This window comes from Chiloscyllium plagiosum, chromosome 7, assembly GCF_004010195.1.
Source record: "Chiloscyllium plagiosum isolate BGI_BamShark_2017 chromosome 7, ASM401019v2, whole genome shotgun sequence".
NCBI classification, from domain to species: Eukaryota; Metazoa; Chordata; class Chondrichthyes; order Orectolobiformes; family Hemiscylliidae; genus Chiloscyllium; species Chiloscyllium plagiosum.
The window spans coordinates 91450341-91472501 of NC_057716.1; the positions used below are offsets into that span (position 1 = coordinate 91450341).

General features: G+C 43.6%; 1 protein-coding gene across 3 annotated transcripts in view; it reads right to left on the reverse strand.

The window, feature by feature from the left end:
* epb41l5 (erythrocyte membrane protein band 4.1 like 5) overlaps window positions 1-22161 on the reverse strand; it is a 164549-nt gene that overhangs the window by 39506 nt on the left and 102882 nt on the right. For 2 of the 3 annotated variants that reach the window (XM_043694224.1, XM_043694227.1), the window contains 2 exons: window positions 19246-19285; window positions 14796-14911 (listed from right to left, as the gene is read on the reverse strand). In XM_043694224.1, coding sequence (XP_043550159.1) covers window positions 14796-14911; window positions 19246-19285 — 156 coding nt within the window. Of the gene's footprint in view, window positions 1-4824; window positions 5794-14795; window positions 14912-19245; window positions 19286-22161 lie in introns of those variants that run through there. The other variant, XM_043694226.1, reaches the window with a different exon arrangement.

The following is a 22161-nucleotide window of genomic DNA, read 5'->3' on the forward strand; positions in this document are numbered from 1 at the left end:
GGACCAGGCAAGTTGTGTTTTAACGTAATGTTGATGTTGTGAGATGTCAGCAGAGGGATTCGGTTATATTTATCTATTGATGCCCGGCTGAACTGATTAATAAGAAACTTTCCAAACCAATTTTTTTCAAAATGTTGTAAGACTCCTTGGGTAGCATTGTAGAACTGAGAGCGCTAGGGGTTCAGGTACATAATTCTTTGAAAGTTGCATCACAGGCAGACTGGGTGGTTAAGAAGGCATTTAGCATGCTTGCCTTCATTGCTCAGACCACAGTGTATAACTTGGGACATTATGTTAGGTTGCACAGGATATTGGTGAGGCCTCTTCTGGAATATTGTGTCACTATTATAGGAAGGACATTGTTAAGCTGGAGAGGAGTCAGAAAGATTTTACCAGGCTGTTACCGGGAATGGAGAGTTTGAGATATAAAAAAGACCAGATAGGCTGGGACTTTTTTCACTGGAGACGCAGAAGGCTGTGGGGTGACCTTCTTGAGGTTTATGAAATCATGAGGGGCACAGATCAGGTGAATGACAAGGATCTTTTCCAGAAGTTGGGGGAGTGCAAAACTAGGGGGTATATTTTTTAAGGTGAGAGGAGAAAGATTTAAGCAGGACATGAGGGGCAACCGTTTTTTAAAAAACTCAGAGTGGTTCATGTGTGGAATGAACTGCCAGAGAAAGTGATGGATGCAGTTACAGTTAGAACATTTAAAAGACATTTGTATATGTTCATGAATAGGAAAGGTTTCAAGGGATATGGCCAAACACAGCAAGCGGGACTAGTTTAGTTTGGTGATGAGGTTGGTGTAGACTAGTTGGACCAAAGGCTGTGATCCTATGCTGTATGAGTCTATATATTTTAAAAACAAATTTGCTGCATTTTGTACACAGTTCAAAACACCTCATGACGGGATGACTGTCTGGTGTTTAAATCAGACTGAAGCAATGGGATGTGCAAGATTTTCTCCCTCACGCCAAGGTATGGCCAAGAAGAGAAGATTTTCCTGCAGATATTCAATGGGAATTTCCAGATGAAATCCTTATGAAAATGCTTTCAATCACACATGCAATGCCTCTGAAGGCATGCAAACTGATGCGTGCCCTATTTTTAGTGAATCTGCTGAATCGGTGTTGCATCCTATGAATACTATTATCAAAATCCATTCACTACCTTCACTCCCTGCTAAAGTGGTTGATCTTTGCAGACTATGGGAAGTGCATTGTTCAAGAGGACATTTTGTGTGTGACCTTCTACAGTTTAAATCAAATACAATTCAATAGAAGGGACAAAGGAGCAAAAGAATATCATATTATTGTTAACTTTTTTAAAATGCATTCATGGGATACTCGCATCCCATGGCTGGGTCAGCATTTATTGCCCATCCTTAGTTGCCCTTGAGAAGGTACAGTGAGCTGCCTTCTTGAACTGCTGCAGTTCATTTGGTGCACATAGACTCACAATGCTCTTAGGGAGGGAGTTCCAGGTTTCTGACTCAGTGACAGTGAAGATATTGCAATGTATTTCCAAGTCAGGATGGGGAGTGCCTTGGAGGGGAACAAGCAGGTTGTCGTGTTCCCATGTACCTGCTGCCCTTGCCATTCTTGATAGAAGAGCTTGTGGATTTGTGAGGTGCTGTCAAAGGAGCTCAGATGAATTCCTGCAGAGCAACTTATAATCATTACCCACTGCGGCTACTGAGCATCGGTGATGGAGGGAGTGAATGCTTTTAGACTTGGTGCCAATCAAGTGGGCTGATTTGTCCTGGATGGTGTCCTGAGCTGCACCTATCCAGGCATGTGGGGAGTATTCCGTCACACTCCTGACTTGTGCCTGGTAGATGGTGGACAGGTTTTGGGGAGTCTGAAGGTGAGGTATTTGCTTCAGGATTCCTAGTCTCTGACCTACTCTTGAAGCCACAGTATTTCTATATTGATAAATGTTCTTTTTTGTTCAAATGTTCTCAAACTGATGTCCCCAATGTAATCTCCCCCATTATGACACTGACTACACTTAAACTTCTTAATTGGAAAAGCATCTCACAGACTGGAGGCCTATGACCAGTGGAGTGGCACAAGGATCGGTGCTGGGTCTACTACCTTTCACCATTTATGGAAGGTCTGCATGGTGGCTCAGTGATTAGCACTGCTGCCTCACAGCGCCAGAGACCTGGGTTCGATTCCAGCCTCAGGCAACTGGCTGCGTGGAGTTTGCATATTCTCACTGTGTCTGCTCCTCGTTTTCCCTGATGTGCAGGTCAGGTGAATTGGCCATGCTAAATTGCCCATAGTGTTAGGTACATTAATCAGGGGTAAATGTAGGAGGATGGGTCTGGGTGGGTTACTCTTTGGAGGGTTGGTGTCGACTTGTTGAGTCGATGGGCCTGTTTCCACACTGTAAGGAATCTAATCTAAATGATTTGGATGTGAGCATAAGAGGTGTAATTAGTAAGTTTGCAGACGACACCAAAATTAGAGGTGAAATGGACAGTGAAGAGGGTTACCTCAGATTAAAACAGGATCTGGACCAGATGGGCCAAAGAATGTGGTGTTGTCTGGACCATTACATCTTATTGTTAGAGCTAACAATCCACATGGAGAACTTTCAAAAGACCTGCACTTACATAATGTTTTTCATAATCTTACAATGTCCCAAAGCAAGCTTTCAGCCAATGATGAACTTTTTGAAGGTGTGGTAATGCAGGAATATTGTTAGGAATGTCACTGTGGAAAATTCTCCTGAAAAGTCAAGGGAAACAGGCTAGAATTCCAATTGGGTTCTATTTCTACCCTAAAGTAAGTCCATCGGTGCAATAAGCACTAGATTTAAATGAAACGAAGCAGATTGTTCTGTCTTGGCAAAGAGTAAAAGTTGCTTCTGGAGAGGGAAGGTTGAGTTTCTATTAGAAGGGCTGAGGTCAGATCAGTCAGTAACCAGCTCATATGATCTGGCTTTTGCTATAAAACTTCAATGTGTGTGTGCTTACGACAACCAGTGTTGAGCAGGTGCAAGCCCCTTACAATCTAGCCCTTAGAGCTCAGGTGACTCCATCCAATGTTTAATTAAAACCTCTTGCTTGCTGGTTTGGGCATGTTGAATTTGTCAGGCCTCTTGGAATTTTAACTGTTAGAATTAACATTCCTGAGATACATGCAAATCAATGGTAAGCAGTCAGCTGAAAAATAAGCTAATGCTTATGTTTTCCTGCTCTAAAGCTGAAAAAGAAATACAGCACAGTAATTGAATATGGTTGCAAAACACACTTTATAGACATTAGACAAACTCATCACACTGCCTCAATATTAGAAACTGAACTAAAGTCAACAAAGTAATAATTACAATTCCTAAAACCTTTAAAAATACTTATTATGAAGAGCTAAATAGGATCAAGAACAACATTTGATTAGTAAATACGAGGCACAGTTAATAAGACCTTAGTTAATAATGTACCCAATTTGTGCATCACCCAGATCATGTACAAATAAACCACAACAATGTATTTCTCCACCTTTCTTCAAACCCTGACTTGCTTTTATAAAATGTGAAGCACCATAAACAGCTGCATGTCCAGATTCATGTCCAACAGGGAGAGCAGCAGGTCCTCTGACAGAGCACACAGTTGGGGTCAGTTAGCTGTTTGGCTCTCAGGGTAAATCACCACCAGTTGCCTCTCTTTCTCTCTCTAAAGAGAGAGCTTTACAGTCTGGTGGCACAGTGCTGTGACCTACACACTGCAACATCCAAGATGCAGCCTCATTACTTGATGCCCCTTTAAAAAAAATCAATAAACAAAGGGTTTGAGGATGAAGGAAGGGAAGAAAGCACCATTCATGTTCTGCTTTACTGCTTCACCTGAAAAATGGCAGATAGTCACAATTTCCTGAAATTCAAGTGACAGGAAAGCATTGCTTTGGAAGAAAACAACTGTAGACGTTTTAAAGTCGAAAGAGCTGCACATGTTGGAAATCAGAAACAAACACAGAAACTGCTGGAAAAGCTCAGTAGGTCTGGCAGCATCTATGGAGAGAAATCAGAGTTTGTGTTTCAGGTCCAGTGACCCTTCTTCAGTCCTGATTTCTCTCCACAGATGCTGTCAGACCTGCTGAGCTTTTCCAGCAAATCCCCCACCTCCCCCAAACAAGCCCACAACCCACTCCCCACTCCCGGCATCTCTCCCTGCCACCACAGGAAGTGCAAAACCTGGGCCTACACCTCTGTCCAAGGATCCAAGGGATCCTTCCACATCCGACAGAAATTCATCTGTTCCTCTTCCAATGTCATCTATTGTATCTATTGCACCCGATATGGTCTCCTCTACGGTCTCCTCTACATCGGAGAGATAGGACACTTTCTTGAGGATCGTTTCAGAGAACATCTCTGGGACACCCGCACCCACCAATCCCACCACCCCCTGGCTGAACACTTCAACTCCCCATTTCACTCAGTCAAGGACATGCAGGTCCTGGGCCTCCTCCACCATCAAACTGATACCACCCGACGCCTAGAGGAAGAACACCTCATATATTCTGCCTTGGGACCCTGCAATCACACGGGATTTCAACAGTTTCCACATTTCCCCTCCCCCACATTATCCCAGTCCCAAGCCTACAACTCGGCACCGTCCTCCTGACCTGTCCATCAACTTTCCCATCTATCCACTCCACCCTCCTCCCCACCCTATCATCTTCCCTCACCTTCATCTATCTATTGCAATCTCAACTATCTTCCCCCCAACCCCACACCCCTTCCCATTTATCTCTCATCCCAGGCCCACAAGCCACATTCCTGATGAAGGGCTTATGTCCAAAACGTTGATTCACCTGCTCCTCGGATGCTGCCTGACCTGCTGTGCTTTTCCAGCACCACCCTCTCGACTCTGATCCATCTGCAATTCTCACTTTCTCCTGGGAGTGGGTGAGAACAAGAGGCACAGACACTGCTGAACATTGGGCCATCAAACTGTAATTTTCAGGAAACCATACCTTTGAAAACCCAGGGCTAACACAAGACTGTTATTGAAGTTATAATTTTATTTTCTGTACAGCCCGCCTGCTCAATACCAGAGTTAAAACATGTCTAACTGTTATTCCCCCACCACCCGCTCCACCCTCTCCACTTCACCCCGGGAGGCATCCCATGGACATTTAAGATTAAAAATTGAAATTTTTTTTCCCCCCGAAATCCCAAAAAAATTTTGTGGTTGGAGTGTAGGTCTGCACAAATCACCAAACATGGGAGGGCACATGAAAATTAATTGTGGAGCGAAATAATTCTCTAAACAAGTCTGGAGTTTGATGGAGGAAAGTGCATTTTCTACAGGGAGAGAAAATAAAGCATTTAATTCTGACAAAACCACTTACATCCTCTCACCTGGTTTGAATGCTGGTTGACAAAATGGAAATGCATATAGCATTTATTTTTAAAGAGAGGAGCATGTTACCAGGAGATTCCAATGAACAACGTACTTTCCAACCCCGCACCCCCACAGATCCTCCTGTACCCACTCTCTTGTACAAGGCACTTGGCATATCGTCACTGGACAAGTCCTCTCCCCTCTCCCCCCACCCCCTCAGTTTGTAGTCGTTGTGTACTTATCACTGAGGAGCAACAGCTCAAAATGTCCTCTCCTTCAGCTGGCAATACAAAGGCTGGCACTGTTTTTTTTACTGCTCTGCTGCGTTCTTCAGATTGTACTCATAGATAAAGTTGGTGTAGTTTCTGTCCGAGGCAGTGGGCACAGCTTGCGAGTTCCACGATCGTCCTGTGGGTTGTGAGCCATCATCCTGGGCTGGCCTGGGCCATGGAGCAGAGTTAGTGAGTTAGCCGTGGGCACACCATGGTTGGAATTGGAAACAAGAGGCTGCAAGCAGCTACAGGAGGGTGGCAACAGTGCAAGGTTGCAGACAGCGGAAATGAAAAGATTTTAAAAGCATTGAGGTCCCCTTTAACAGCTTTGTACACCCTTATTTCAGTATTTATCTTCACTTGCAACTCTCTCAATTCAAAGGCTACTCAGTGTGTAATGAACTGACATTCTATAGTATTTAAATGGTAAGTATTGAAAAATTGATAGCTACTTTTAAAAGGAACCTAATGTTAGTTCAAGCAATCTCTCTCTCTCTCTCTTCACAGGTCCTCTTTCTTTAAAATGGTCCATCTAACCTACTTGCACTGACCATGTTAGTGGCTATCTATTAAGTCTCTTTCTTTAGCTTGGTGCTCATATTTTTTAGTCTGACTGTGAAGTATCAGGCTGTTTAACTATGTTATTCAGAAGCTATGCAAATCCAGGTGTGTACACCACTTTCTAAAAGGTTTACAGAAGAGTTTTCAGAAACTCTGTGCCAGCAGCCCAACCCTTCCAGGAGAGTTCCCCCACCCTTGGTTAATATTCAAACCCAAACTGCTTTTCCCATCATTCAGCACTTCACAATTTCCTGTTTCGGCCACTAGGTGGGAGTGCTGCATTAAAGCAATGCATTATAATGCGCACACACGTGTGTGTGTGTGCGTGTGTGAGAGAGAGAGAGAGAGAGAGGAGGGGCGTGTGTAAGTAGGTGGTGGGATGAGATTACGTGGGGGAGATGAGTGTGTGTGTGTGCGCGGCGAGAATGAGCATGAGGAGGGTGAGAGTGGGGGATGGGGAGGGGGTCAGGGAAGGATGAGTGTGAGGGGTGGTGAGGGTGAGAGTGAGAGGTGGTGAGGGTGAGTGTGAGGGGTGGTGAGGGTGACTGTGGTGGTGTTGGTGGGGAGCTGACGTGTGAGAAGACAAGGAACTTGACCACAGACCAAACATTCTTCAACTACGGCCACTGATGGCTGACCACATGCAACATCAATGACAGTTATCATCGAGGCAAGTGAACACTCTCCTCAACCAGGAAAAGAACACAGAGAAATTAATCATTTGACTAAGTCTGATCATTTGTCTGAACTCGAAGTTCCAACAACAAACCATCATGCACAGAAGATTTGATTCAATGAGCACAGTCAAATAGATTGTGGCTTTTTCCAAACATCATTAATGAAGAGACAGGCTCCTAATAACCTTTGCTCAGTGGTAGCATGCTTGCAGAATAAGCAATGAAGCCTATCAACATCACTATGGTACCAGCTCATTGGGTGGTTCTGAAAGAACATTTCAAAATTTAAAAAAAAAGCAAAGGATCATAGTTAAAATTAAAATTAAGCTCTGATCAAGAGTCATTGAGACTCAAAACATTAGCTTGCTGTCTCTCTATGAATGCTGCCTGACCCGCAGTGATCTCCAGCATTTGCTGTTTTCATTACAGATTCCAGCATCTGCAGTAATTTGCTCCTATATTTAAAAAATAATCTTCGTGGACAATATTTACCCTTCAACTATCATCATTAAAACAGAATAACTGCTCCTACTTGCAATAATGCTGCTGCTTGGACTGCTACATTTCCTACATTACAAAAATGATTGCATCTCACACATACTTTGTTGGCTCCAACAAACCTTGGATGGTCTTGGAACCACGAAAAGTACTGTTAGAGATAACAATCACAATCATGGGCTGGTTCCAGAACAAGAGGAGGCCATTAGGCCCATTGTGTTCATACTAACCCGCTCCACAACAGTAACTCAGCTGGCTCCACTCACCTGCTCTTTCTTGGAAACTTTTCTCTCTCCAGGTGCAAGTCCCTCATCGAGTCACAGAGACGTACAGCACGGAAACAGACCCTTCGGTCCAACCCGTCCATGCCGACCAGGTATCCCAACCCAATCTAGTCCCACCTGCCAGCATCCGGCCCATATCCCTCCAAACCCTTCCTATTCATATACCCATCCAAATGCCTCTTAAATGTTGCAATTGTACCAGCCTCCACCACCTCCTCTGGCAGCTCATTCCATACACGTACCACCCTCTGTGTGAAACAGTTGCCCCTTAGGTCTATTTTATATCTTTCCCCTAAGCCTATGCCCTCTAGTTCTGGACTCCCCGACCCCAGGAAAAAGACTTTGCCTATTTACCCTATCCATGCCCCTCATAATTTTGTAAACCTCTCTAAGGTCACCCCTCAGCCTCCGACGCTCCAGAGAAAACAGCCCCAGCCTGTCAGCCTCTCCCTATAGCTCAAATCCTCCAACCCTGGTAACATCTTTGTAAATCTTTTCTGAACCCTTTCAAGTTTCACAACATTTTTCCGAAAGGAAGGAGACCAGAATTGCATGCAATATTCCAACAGTGGTGTAACCTTTTTGAAAACAGTGATTGACTTGGTCTCTACCATTACGTCAAGCAGTCCATACCAGATCCTAACTACTCACTGCATGAAGATGTTTTCTCCTTGTTTCACCTCCAATTCTTTTTAATAATTACTTCAAATTGAAATCCACAGTTCATGAGCTTTCCAATGAAAACAGATTCTCCCTTTCCATCTCTCCCTTCCAAACAATCTACTCCACCGTCTCTACATGACCAGAAAATTCACTTAGCCCCAAAAGTACAGCCCTCAATCAAACTGTCCACCAGAGCATGTTTTCTTTCAAATCTTTCACTGACAGATACAGCCTACTTTTTCAAAAAAGCAGTTTAAGGTTTAAAAAACACTCGAATCATGACACACAGATCTTATTCAACATTCAAGAGCATTATTGAGTCATAGAGATGTACAGCACAGTAACAGACCTTTTGGTCCAACTTGTCCACACTGTCCAGATATCCCAAACTAATCTAGTTCCGTTTGCCAGCATGTGGCCCACATCCCTCTAAGCCCTTCCTATTCATATACTCATCCAGATGTAGTTTAAATGTTGTAATTGTACCAGCCTCCACCACTTCCTCTGGGAGCTCATTCCATACATGCACCATCTTTTTCATGAAAAAGTTGCCCCATAGGACCCTTTTAAATCTTTCCCCTCTCACCTTAAACCTATGCCCTCTAGTTTTCGATTCTCCTACCCTGGTCTATTCACCCTATTCATGCCCTTCATGTTTACCCACTGCATCAATTCCTGAAGCCCACACCGCTAGTTCAGGTTTTGCAATAGTCCAAGGTGAACAGACCTTCCTGCCTGTGTGAATCAGGCCACATGCCCTTTCTCCTACTGTCAAAAACTGCAAGACTCCTATTCCCGGGTCCCATCTGACATTATTAAACAACCACAGAGTCACAAAGACTCTGAAATCCGGCCCAGAGTCTCCCATTTGCTTTTGGTTTATTTTACATTAATCTGTATGCGTCTGTGGGGGAAAATGCAGAAATTTGTCCAGTGCCCGACAACACAATTGAATGCAAGAGACATCAATGCTTTCAAAATAACACAGGCAAGAAAATAAAGACTTCAAGTACATCAGCGAAGGGCAATGATAGAAGTCGAGAATGAGAAACAGTGCAGTGAGAGATACGCAACATTCGGAAAACTCAGGATGACAACAATTTGATCTTTTTCCTAATAATGACATTGTAGTAAAGCTGCTCTCGCTGACTTTAAAACGCCTGGCTGCAAACTCTGCCAGTCAGTCTTCAGCACTGCCTCAAAGTAAAAAGGCCACATTGACTTCATGCAGTTGTTAATTCAGAGCAGAGCAAAGCAGCAACATGCAGTGTTAACAACAGTGCTTCAGCACTTCCTTGAAGCTGTCTCACTCACTCCTTCCTTTCACCCCTGAGCAGAAGAATACTCATGGGACATACTCTCCACAGAAGAGGTAAGATAACATCCCACATCAATTCCCTTATTTTAATAAGTTGCCGGACTGTCAGTAACTTCGCTCAAATACATACAAATATTGGTTATTATCTATTTGTACTAACCATCGTTATGGGCCAAGTGCTAGAAAATGGGATTAGTATAGTTAGGTGATTGTTTTTGACTACTTGGATGGGCCGAAGGGCTTTTTCCTGCACTATAGATCTCTATGACTATTGCTATTAGCTATCTCTGTTCACAATATTGGGTTCTGTGAGATAGTGAATAGATAGGAACCGAATGCACTGCAGATACTGCAAATCAGAAACAAAACAGAAGTTGCTGTAAAAGCTCAGCAGGTCTGGCAGCATCTGTACAGAGAAATCAAAGTTAATGTTTCGGGTCCACTGATCCATTCTGAAGGAGGGTCACTATACCAGAGATGTTAACTTTGATGTCTCTTCACAGATGCAGCCACACCTGCAGTGCTTTTCCGAGGATTAGGTAGGGATTGGAATGAAGTTTCAGCTGTGTAAGAATGTCTCAACTCAAGTTGGAAGTTTAATTTTAAATTCTTTACAATAGTGACAATTTGTATTAGTTGCAACAATATTAATGCATTTATTTAATTTACAAAGGGGAACAGATCTTTGAAAGATCTGTTTAGATTCCCTACAGTGTGGAAACAGGCCCGTCAGCCCAATAAGTCCACACCGACCCTCCGAAGAGCATCCCACCCAAACCCATTCCCCTACATTTACCCCTGACTAATGCACCTAACACTACGGGCAATTTTGAATGGCCAATTCACCTAACCTGCACATCTTTGTGACTGTGGGAGGAAACCGGAGCACCCAGAGGAAACCCACGCAGACACGGGGAGAATGTGCAAACTCCACACAGGCAGTTGCCCGAGGTGGGAATTGAACCCGGGTCTCTGGTGCTGTGAGGCAGCAGTGCTAACCACTGAGCCACTGTGCCGCTCCTTCATTTTTTACTTTTGTCTTGCTGAGAAATGAGGATAGCTAGGAATATCATTGAATCCCTGCACAGCAGAAAGAGGCCATTCGGCCCATCAGATCTGCACCAACCTTCTAAACAGCATCCCACCCTATCCCTGTAAACCCGCATTTACTATGGTTTACCAACCTAGCCTGCACATCTTTGGACTGTGGGAGAAAATCGAAGCACCTGGAGGAAACTCTCATAGACACAGGGAGAACGTGCAGACTCCACACAGTCACCCAACGTGGAATCGAACCTTGGTCCCTGGCACTGACAGGTAGCCAGTGGAGAGGTTGTAACTTATGGGCATATTTTAGCTTTCCCATTCTCAGTTAGGCCATGCCCTTACTGCAATTAGATTTTTACTGGACAGCACTGTTTTTAAGAGCTTCAGAGAGATGGTGATCTGTTCCTAACACCCATTTGTTATTAGCTGTGTCAATGGCAACAGAGAGTGGAGTGTTGAACCAAATATCACACAAGTGCGAGGACTTGATGACAGACAGCACTAGAAACAACTTTGTCAGATTCCTGAATTGCAGGACTTGGAACGTGCCACCAAGGAAGAGCAACCTTACCAGTGTATGGCTGCTTACTTTAGAAGGGCAGGTGGGTCGAGTTGAATACACAAGAGGAAGCATTACACATGGCAACTGGAGAGAATGGGCTTGATGGATCAAAGGCCAAGCATTTGTAGATCACCATGGCTACTTAATGTTCAACTCTCTTGCAGTCAAACAGTTAACAAAGCAAGTTTGATTCCTCATTTCCTTCTCCAGTCACTGCTGGCAATTTTCTTAATCTCAAATTACAAAGGATGAAGTTCAATTTGTTCTTAACCGCCAATTTACTGCTAAATGTTAAGTTTTGCCAGACCAGAAAATATCCTCAGAACAGCTCACAACAATCTGCAACCAAACCTAGTGAATTCTACCAAACCAAATGTTAAAAATACCCTTCCATCCTCTTTACTTAGAATCTCACAGCACAAAGGCCATTTGTCCCATCATATATGTGTTGGCCTCGAGTTTGATATTTGCCCTCAACTCTGAAATTAGTTTTCTTCAAAGGCAAATAATTACAAGTACATCTCCATGCTTTCTTCACCTCTCACTGATTTTGGTTTATGTTTCGTTTCATTTCTTTTTAAATCTGTAATGAAGCTGAATCCTTACAAAAGGTAGAAAGTGAGGCCTGCAGATGCTGGAGATCAGAGTCGAGAGTGTGGTGCTGGAAAAGCACAGCAGGTCAGGCAGCATCTGAGGAGCTGGTGAATCGCGTTTCAGGCATAAACCCTTCATCAGGGATCATGATGCTGCCTGACCTGCTTTTCCAGCACCACACTCTTGACCCCTTATAGAAGGTGCCCAGATGTTTAAGACAAGGGACACAAACCCAAAGCATTAAATTCTATGGCCTCAAGCCTCCCATTGAATGGTGGCAAATCAAATGGGCTTATTGACTAAACCAAGTTGCTCACACTGTTATCGTTGACCCAGCAGACATTGAGTTTATGTGATAACGTTCAAATATATTCCAATCCAAAGTGTAGTTTAAGTAAGTGTTAGAACAAGAACAAAATTGCAAAACAGGCAGGGGAAAAACACAGAGTGGTGGTGGTGTAGGGGTGGGTGTGTGTGTGTTTGTTTTTCACCTGGAATGAGATGTGTGTCATATATTATGATGGGCCTATAACTCTCCAGAATATAAGAATGGAAATGTATAAAATTCTTGGAAGAGGCTTTATGGGAACCTAGCTCTAGGGTAATGGTCACAGGATAAGGAGTCGGCCATTTTTGCACTGAGCTGAGGAGAAATTTCTTCACTCAGAAGGTTGTGAATATTTGGAGCCCTCTACCCCTTTTGGCGTTCAGTTATTGAGTATATTCAAGATTCAGCTCGATAGGTTCTCAAGCATTAAGGAATAATGGGACTTGACATGAAAGTGGAGTTGATGTAAACGTTCAGTCAGGAACGGCGTAAACACCAAGGGTTTATAACCACTCCAGCTCTGGTTTCTCATGTTCAAATCTCTCACTCATTCACTTATACACACACACACAAAAGTTAATTCGGGGATTTGCGAAAGCAAGAGTGAGCACTTTCTCTCTCTCTTCATGACCAGAAAGTAAGGCATGCAGAAAATAGTCCTTCAGATTCATTCGGTTATGGTCAATGCACCCCAAAGCCCAGCCGGATCTCATGCAACAGCAATCAGCTCAAAAGAGGAAAAACTACCACCCACCACCACTGGGAGAAACAACCGCATTCAACGGTTCCGCACTACGTCAAGCACCGGAGTTCCACCACCTTGAGCATATACAGTCCAGAGACTGAGCAGATCAGAGATGAGACAAAAATTCAGAGAAACTATTTGATTCAATTGCTTTGATTGGGAGCTGCAGACCACAGCAAACACAGCAGCAGGCAATGCCAAAACGGAGGCCAGCAATGCTTTTAGTGACAGGTAGGCAGACAATGACCTTGATGAGAGCCCACCTTCTGACACTTGCTTTAAGTATCATAAAGTCAGAAGTTGCACGACACCAAGCTATAGTCCAACAGGCTTATTTAAAATCACAAGCTTTCAGAGTGCTGCTTTCCGATGAAGGAGCAGCGCTACAAAAGCTTGTGATTTTAAATAAATCTGTTGGTCCAGAACCTGCTGTCATGTGACTTCTGACCAGTCCAACACCAGCATCTCTACATGCTTAAAAATCACTAACTGCACAAAAACCAAGACAAAAAGGGACTGTGGAACCTCATTGTTACCGACTCTTAGATGTTAACATTGCTGCTGTCTTCAGGGGTTATCTTTCTCAGATGGGACTTCGTCCACTGAGATTAATGGTGCTTCCACAGAAGGGGAGCCAGTAGCACTGAGGTTCCATGTATTTGTCTGCCTTCAGGCCATTCCTCCAAAACCACTTCTTTGAACCAGGATTCATCTTCCCCAAGGAGACAGTGAGGACTGCAGAATGCTGGAGGTCAGAATTTAGAGTGTGTTGCTGGAAAAGCACAGCAGGTCAGGCAGCATCCGAGGAGCAGGAAAATCGACATTTCAGGCCTGATGAAGGGCTTCTGCCTGAAACGTCGATGTTCCTACTCCTCAGATGCTGCCTGACCTGTCTTTTTCCAGCAACACACTCTCAACTTCATCTTCCCCAAGCCTTGCTGAAGACCTGCAAACAGCTTTCCCGTTGACATTTCACAACATATACACAGGCTTGGTTATTGTTTTAATTACTGATAACAGGGACCAAGCTCTGTTATGCATTTGAATGGTGGACAGATGGACTTGTCTAGTCAGGTTCAGATAGACAATAGACTTTCCAGCCCTGAGCTCTGGGGGTTAGGAAACAATCAATTCAGCCCATATTGGTTTTTGGACTGGTCTGGTACACATTTACCCAGTAAGAGCTTCCACTGTATAACAAAAGCCTTACCTCACAGAGGCATTTCTGATGCAAACATTTTTGTATTTGAAGGTCTTTGTTGGTAAAGACAACTTTCAAAGTGATGTTTCTTCTCATTAAAAGAGCATTCAATTTGGAAAAGGAAAGCATTTCTGTAGCTGAGATTGTGGACTGCCCGGACTTGCAGTCACAAAGGAAATTGGCTTGAATTGTTTCAATATGTACAACTTGCATGGAAAACAGCTCCTTGTGCTGGTGATGGGGGTGATGGGGGTGCTGGGAGTGGGTGGGTGGGGGGGGATCTGAAAGCTTTTTGAAAAATAAAAAAAAAACATTGAACTTGCAGGGATCTTGGGAATTCACTGCCATCGTCAACATTAGAAATCTGCGACTTGCAAATTCTAGATGACAAAAGTCCCATTAATAACCTGCCACATCAATGTAAGGTGATACAAGGTCTCTTCATTCTTCAAAGCAATACACTAGCCATTTGGGTTCAAATGTTTTGCTAGCCATTGAAGATGACACTCACCAATATGAAACATTATATTTGACTTTTGAATTTCTAGTATGCCACAAAGACGCAACGAAAATTGTCAATCGTAAATCACATTCACAAAGTTTGCACAGTGAAATCATTGCCTTACATTGTCCTAAAAGTTATACAATCACATTACTATGGTTAATGCCTATTAAGGGCCAATCACTCTTACCTCCTCTTCTCAGATTGGTTGAGGCCTGGGCTTCTGGGAAGGTTCTCTATTTCAATCGGTCCAGCAGCACTGGGTAACGATGCTGCAACAGGAATGGCTGATCTCACCATCGCAGTCTTCAGAGAGAAAAATGAAAGCAATTGACTACATACAACATAGGACCAAACTACAAACACACGAGGGAAGTATGTTCCTGGCCCCATGACACAGAGGTCAGAGGCACAGCTGGAAACACACGAGGATGGTCCCCAAAGCATTCCCACTCTCAGGGAACTTTACCAGAGATTCCCACCAGTGAGACGCCAGTTAAGGTTAAGAACCCACTGAGGTACAATGTTACAGCATTATCAGAAATTTCCAACCTGCAGAGAGGCACCTTGACAGCTGAAGAGGCATGGAGACAGATGTTCCTTGTGGATCTAAGGCCACAAATGTGGTCTCACTGAATCCAGCGGATCCAGGGTCCTGGCCCAGCTGAGAGTTGTTGCTGCCTGTACTCTGTGCCAGCCAATGACACCGCACTCGCATAAAGGTGCCTGCACAGGTGCCTACCTACCTCAGCAGTGACCATCTCCTCCTCCTCTGACCAGCTGGTGCTACTGCCGGGCTGGCAGCCATGGGAGCCCACAGACCTTGCCCAACAGGATGCCAAGCAGACAGGCACCTCTTGGAGGCCACCTCCTGGATGCTTGTGCTGCTGATCTCAGTGCAGGGCTCCAAGACCTCATTTGCTCCTATAGCCTTCAGGGGAATCCAACCTTTCCTCTTCACATTGTAACAATACAACTCACCCCTGCCAATACTCGTGCCCTAATATGCTCAGCTATTTCCACAGGCGTTCAACGTTATTTTCAAAATTATAGCTTCCCATCACGCCATAACAGTTCAAAAAGGCTTCAAGAATATTTGCCAAGTCATCCTGGGGTTATTTTGCATCAGTGTCCAACATAGGACTAAAACTTTATGCTCATTTACAATGAGAGAATGAAGTACAAATCAGCCTTGATTTAACTGAATGGCAAAATAAGACAAATGTTACGATCTCACTATAAAGGAAGCACTGCCCAAGGTGGGCTATGCTGAGATTGAACTGTTGATTTGATTCGATTTATTATTGTCACATGTATCTAAGTGCAGTGAAAAGTTTGCTTTTTGTGCTGTACAGAAACAAAGATCATAGGATGATAGAACAGAGCGAGGAATACAAAGTTGCAGCTACAAAGCTGGTGCACAAGAAGCAAGATTAACACCAGATTTGAAATTTGAGATGTCCATCAGTTATTTGGGTGGAACTGAGAAATAAGAAAGGGATGACCATTTTACTGGGATTGTACAATAGACCGCCCTATAGTCAGCAGAAAATTGAGGAGCAAATTTGTAAGGAGATCCCCATCATCTGTGAGAATAACAGGGTGATTATGATAGGGGATTTTAAATTTCCCAAACATCAACTGTGACTGCCATAATGTTAAGGCCTTGGATGGAGAGGAATTTGTTAAGTGTGCATAAGAAAATATGTGAATGTACAGAAGTGGTGCAAAACCTGACCTACCCATGGGAAATAAGGCTGAGATGCCAGTGAGGGAACTAGTGACCATATTTCTACTAGTTTTAAATTAGTGATGGAAAAGGATAGACATGACCTAAAAGTTAAATTCTAAAATGGAGAAAGGCCAATTTTGACAGTAAGAGGCAAGAACTTTCAAAAGTCAATTGGGGGTCGATGTTAACATGTAAAGGGCCTGCTGGGAAACGGAAAGCATTTAAAAATGGGATAATGAGAGTCCAGAGACAGTTTGTTCCTGTTAGGATGAAGGGCAGGGCTGATAAGTGAGGGGAATCCTGGATGACTGGAGAAATTGAGGTTTTATTCAGAAAGAAAGAAGCATATATCAGGTATAGACACCAGGGAATGAGTGAATCCTGAGAAGAGTATGAAACAGTATGAATATACTTACGAGGAAAATCTGGAGGGCAAAAAAGACATGAAATAGCTTTAGCAAATAGGGTGAAGGAGAATCCAATAGGATTCTACAAATACATTAAGTGCAAAAGGGTAATTTGTGAGAGATCAGAAAGACCATCGATGTATGGAACTGCAGGAGATGGGTGAGACACTAAATGAATATTTTGCATCAGTATTACTGTGGAGAAGGAGATGGAAGATATGGAATGTAGGGAAATAAATAGCAACATCTTGACATCAACCAACAGGTGCTGGATGTCTTAAAACGCATAAAGGTAGATAAATCCTTGGGACCTGCTCAGGTGTACCTGGGAACTCTGTGGGAAGTGACTGTTGGGCTCCTTGTCGAGATATTTGTATCACTGATAGCCATAGGTGAAGTGCCAGAAGACTAGAGGTTGGCCAATATCGTGCCAATATTTAAGAAAGGTAATAAGAAAAAGCCAGGGAACTGTAGACCGGTGAGCCTGACATTAGTGGTGGGCAAGTTGTTGGAGGGAATCTTGAGGGACAGATACCTACTCGAGAAGGACTGATTAGGAATAGTAAACATGGCTTGTTGTGTGGGAGATCATATTGCACAAACCTAATAGAGTTTTTGGAAGAAGTAACGAAGAGGATTGATGATGGCAGAGCAGTGGATGTGATCTTAATGGCTTTCAGTAAGGCGTTCGTGTAGAGTAGTTAGCAAGGTTAGATCACATGGAGTAAAGGTAGAACTAGCTATTTGGATACAAGACAAAGGTAGAAGACAGAGGGTGGTGGTGGAGGATTGCCTTTCAGATGGGAGGTCTGCGACCAGTGGAGTGCCACAAGGATCGGTGCTGGGTCCACTACTTTTCGTCATTTATATAAATGATTCAGATGTGAACATTGGAGATATCGTGAGTACGTTTGCAGATGACACTAAAATTGGAGGTGTAGTGGACAGCAAAGAAGATTACCTTTGGGTACAAAAGGATCTTGATCAGATGGGCCAATGGGCAGAGGAGTGGCAGATGGAGTTTAATTCTGCTAAATGCAAGGTGCTGCATTTTGGAAAGGCAAATCAGCGCAGGAATTACACACTTAATGGTAAGGTCCTGGAGAGGGTTGCTGAACATAAAGACCTTGGAGTCCAGGTTCATAGTTCTTTGAAAGTTGAGCATAGATAGATAGGATAGTGAAGAAGGCATTTAGTATGCTTGTCTTTATTGGTCAGAGCATTGAGTATAGGAGGTGGGAGGTCATGTTGCAGCTGTACAGGATATTGGTTAGGCCACTTTTGGAATATTGTGTGCAATTCTGGTCTCCCTCCTATAGAAAGGATGTTGTGAAACTTGAAAAGGTTCAGGAAAGATTTACAAGGATATTGCCAGGGTTGGAGGATTTGAGCTATAGGGAGAGGCTGAATAGGCTGGGGCTTTTTTTCCTGGAGCGCCAGAGGCTGAGGGGTGACCTTACTGAGATTTATAAAATCATGTGAGTGCCTGGCTAGGATGAATACTCAATGTCTTTTCTCTGGGTTAGGGAGTCCAAAACTAGAGGCATAGGTTTATGTTGAGAGGGTAAAAGATATAAAAGGGACCTAAGGGACAACATTTTCACGCGGAGGGTGGTGCATGTATGGAATGAGCTGCCAGTGGAAGTGGTGAAGGCTGGTACAATTACGACATTTAAAAGGCATCTGGATGGGTATAAATGCCAGCAAATTGGACAAGATTTATTTTGGATGCCTGGCTGGGATGGATGAGTTGGATCTGTTTCCGTGCTGTATGTCTCTGTGACTCTCTGACAGCAGGGGAGAAGCTGTTCTTAAAATTTGTGATGCGTCTGTAATCTTTTGTATCTTTTACCTGAAGGAAGAGGTCGGAAGTGATCGCAACCACGGTGGGAGGGGTCTTTGATTATGTTGGCTAACGTCTAAGGCACCAAGAAATGTAGATGGAGTGAATGGATGGAAGGTTGGCTTATGTGTATATTTTGGGACATTGATTGGATCTACTGTTTTATTCTGACATGTCAAAGCAATGTCCACATCATTAATTTACTGCAAACTGAGTCTGCACTTTGAATTTCCCAAGAGTAAATTGAATGTTTACTCACAAACAAAACCATTGCAGGCCTCCAGGAAGCAGCAGAGGAGTACAACTTCTGGATAGCAGTTTTAGTGCTGGCCTAGGAATGAGGGGCTGAACCACCTCTGGAACAGTGTAATTCAACTAATGCAGAGAGTCTGTCACTGCCACTGGATACTGAAGCTGAGAGACCGTCATCTAGTAATTAAGCACAATCAGACAGAGACCCACTCTCTCATTTTCAAAGGTTTCTGCTCTCGCTTCCATTAAAGACATTTACAAAAGAATTTAACATTTCCCCAGGGGTATGCAGTTGCCTGTGTTCCAGGGCCAACAACAAGACAGTGCATGATGTGCTATAGCCTCAGAGATCAAGGTAAACGGTGATAGAGATAGAGCCAGACGCACAACAATAACAGACACGTACCTGGGAAGCAGGTTTCTGGTTTGCTGCATTAATAGGAGAACTGGTTCAAAAAGACAACAGAGAAAAGAATCATCTCATTATTTTTTGAAATAAAAAGCAAGTGGTAAAATAGCATTTTAACTATGACTGTAGCCTTTTAATATATTGTGCACCAAATGCTTCAAACTTGTTGTTTTTCTTTTGTAGTGATCTCAATGGTTTAAAACAAATCATTTTGCTACATTAAGACAGTGGTAACCATGACTATTACAACAATTAAACTCAAATTCAACAAATCATAATTATAGAATCATAAATCTACAGTGTGGAGGCAGGCCATTCAGCCCATCGAGACCACATCGACCCTCTGAAGAGCATAGGAGAAAGTGCAGATGTTGGAGATCAGAGTTGAGGGTGGGGTGCTGGAAAAGCACTGCAGGTTAGGCAGCATCCAAGGAGCAGGAAAATTGATGTTTGGGGCAAGAGCCCTTCACCAGGAATGAGGGGCTGAAGAGCATGCCAACCAGACCAACCCCCGCTACCCCATCCCTGTAACCCTGCATTTCCCTTGGCCAATCCACCTAACGTGCACATCTTTGTTCTGTGGGGGGAAATGGATGCACGTGGAGGAAACCCACACAGACACAGGAAGAATGTGCACAGTCGTCTGGGGGTGGAACTAAATCCAGGTCCCTGGAACTCTGAGACACTGTGAGCCATCTTGCCACTCAGTGGCAATAGATCCATATCCTGAGTATTGTGTTTAAAGCCAGTAGAATGAAAGCCTCCACATCATCTTAACCACATCATCGTTCAGGCTGGCTTGGCATCTGCCTTGCAAAGGCCCCTCTGAAAAGGTTCAATGGGATCTTTCTTACCCCATGTTAGAGGAATAATACCTCTTCTGATCAAACATCCTACAGTCTTTAGGACTCAACATTGAGCTTAACAGTTACAGAGCATGAATACTCTGTTCCTTGTCTATCACTTACCCTCACACGCCCAGAGCCTGTCTCAAAATGTGCTGCTTTCGGTGCATCCAACCCATTTTGAATTACTTACTAACCCATTATCATTTATCGAGCTTCTCTACTTCCCTGTCCTACTATCAACAATCCCTTTGTTTGCCTGCCCTTTTCCCTTGGTCTCTTTGGACTTCCTCTCACCACTGAGCCCCACCCTCCCTCCACCCCTTCACCCTCCATCATCAGCATAAATACCACTATTTCCTAGTTACTTCTGGTTCTGAAGTGGTGTCATTGGACGCAAAATGTTAACTCTATTCTCTCTTTGCAGATGCAGCCAGATTTGCTCCATTTCTCCAGTACTTTCTGTTTCTGTTTGTTTCAGATCTCCAGCAGCAGCAGTTCTAGGTTTTATTCCACTCAGGGTCCTGACTCTCGCAGGACCTTGTGACATTAACAAGGTAAAAACAAGGACTGCAGATGCTGGAGACCAGAGTCTAGATTAGAGTTGTGAAGGGCTTTTGCCCGAAACGTCGATTTTCCTGCTCCTCGGATGCTGCCCTTCCTGCTGTGCTTTTCCAACACCACTCTAATCTAGACCTTGTGACATTGTACTGCTGTTTCACAGTCTTAACACCGCACTTGTGCAGGGGCTACACACTAGAGTTCAGAAGAGTAAAAAAAATGTTTGGAATTCTATTTTCAACCAACTTGCTATAAATTCACATCCCCATTTAGTTAGCTCAGAATGGGAGGCCCCTTTAAAAGCAGCACTTCAGCATAAACGCACTGAGCACCAAACAGGAGGAATTACTTCAGCACTGTGATAAATGAGAACAAATTGTATTCAGCAGGAGGAGGGGGAGTGGTTTATCCTCCTCCACAGGCAAACTGGGAAAACAAATGATGGATTTAAAGAAGCATGGAACTTTCTAGATTAAACAGTAGCACAAAAAAGGTCTTGCCAGACCTTCAAGCATGCACAATGAAACCACAGCATCGTAATATTTACCTCTTAGAATCATGGAATTATACAGTACAGTAAAGGCATTTTAGCCAATCACGTCCTATACCATCCAAAATACACCACTCCTTGCTCTAGTGCCACAGCCTTGAATGCTTGGACACTTCAAGTGCTCATCCAACTACTACCCTCCTAGGCAGTGCATTCATGACTCCTACCACCTTTCAGGTGAAACAACATTTCTGGAGATCCCCTCTAAACCGGCCTTTCACTTTAAAGAAGTATGCCTCTTGTCCTTTATCCTCTGGCTAAGGGGAACAGTTGCTTTCTATTGATCCTGTCCATGCCCTCTATAATCTTATTATACCTCACTCAGGTCCCTCCTCAACCTTCTCCGCTCCAGAAAAAAAAACAACCCGAGCTTGTCCTCATTGCTGAAATGCTCCATCCCAGCCAACATCCTGGCGAATCGCCTTCATACCTCCTCCAGTGCAATTACATCCTTCCAGAAGTTCATTAACAAGTACTCTAACTTGTCTTAAACAAGTACATTAGTAGAATCTAATGTACAGGACAGCAATGCCCACATGAAATATACAAGACAATCAGAAGATCCTTTTGAATCTCCACAACATTAGTTTCATGAGAATTGTGAAGTATGAAAGCCAGCAAGCCCACTTAATATAACATACACAGCAATTAGAAGTAATATAAACTGATATACAGCGGATCCAGACACTCTATACAATCAACACAGGAATTCTTGGACATCATCAGAAATATACACATAGACAAGGAAGAAACCATGGTCTCATGCGACGTTACGGCACTGTTCACGTCTATTGACAAAGCCCTAGCCAGAGAAACAATAGCCAACCTGCTGAACAGACATAACAGACAACAGGACGTTGAACCCATCAACAAAGATGGCATACTTAAACTACTGGACTTGTGCCTCACAACACACTTCACATTCAACAACCAAATATATGAACAAATCAACGGCAC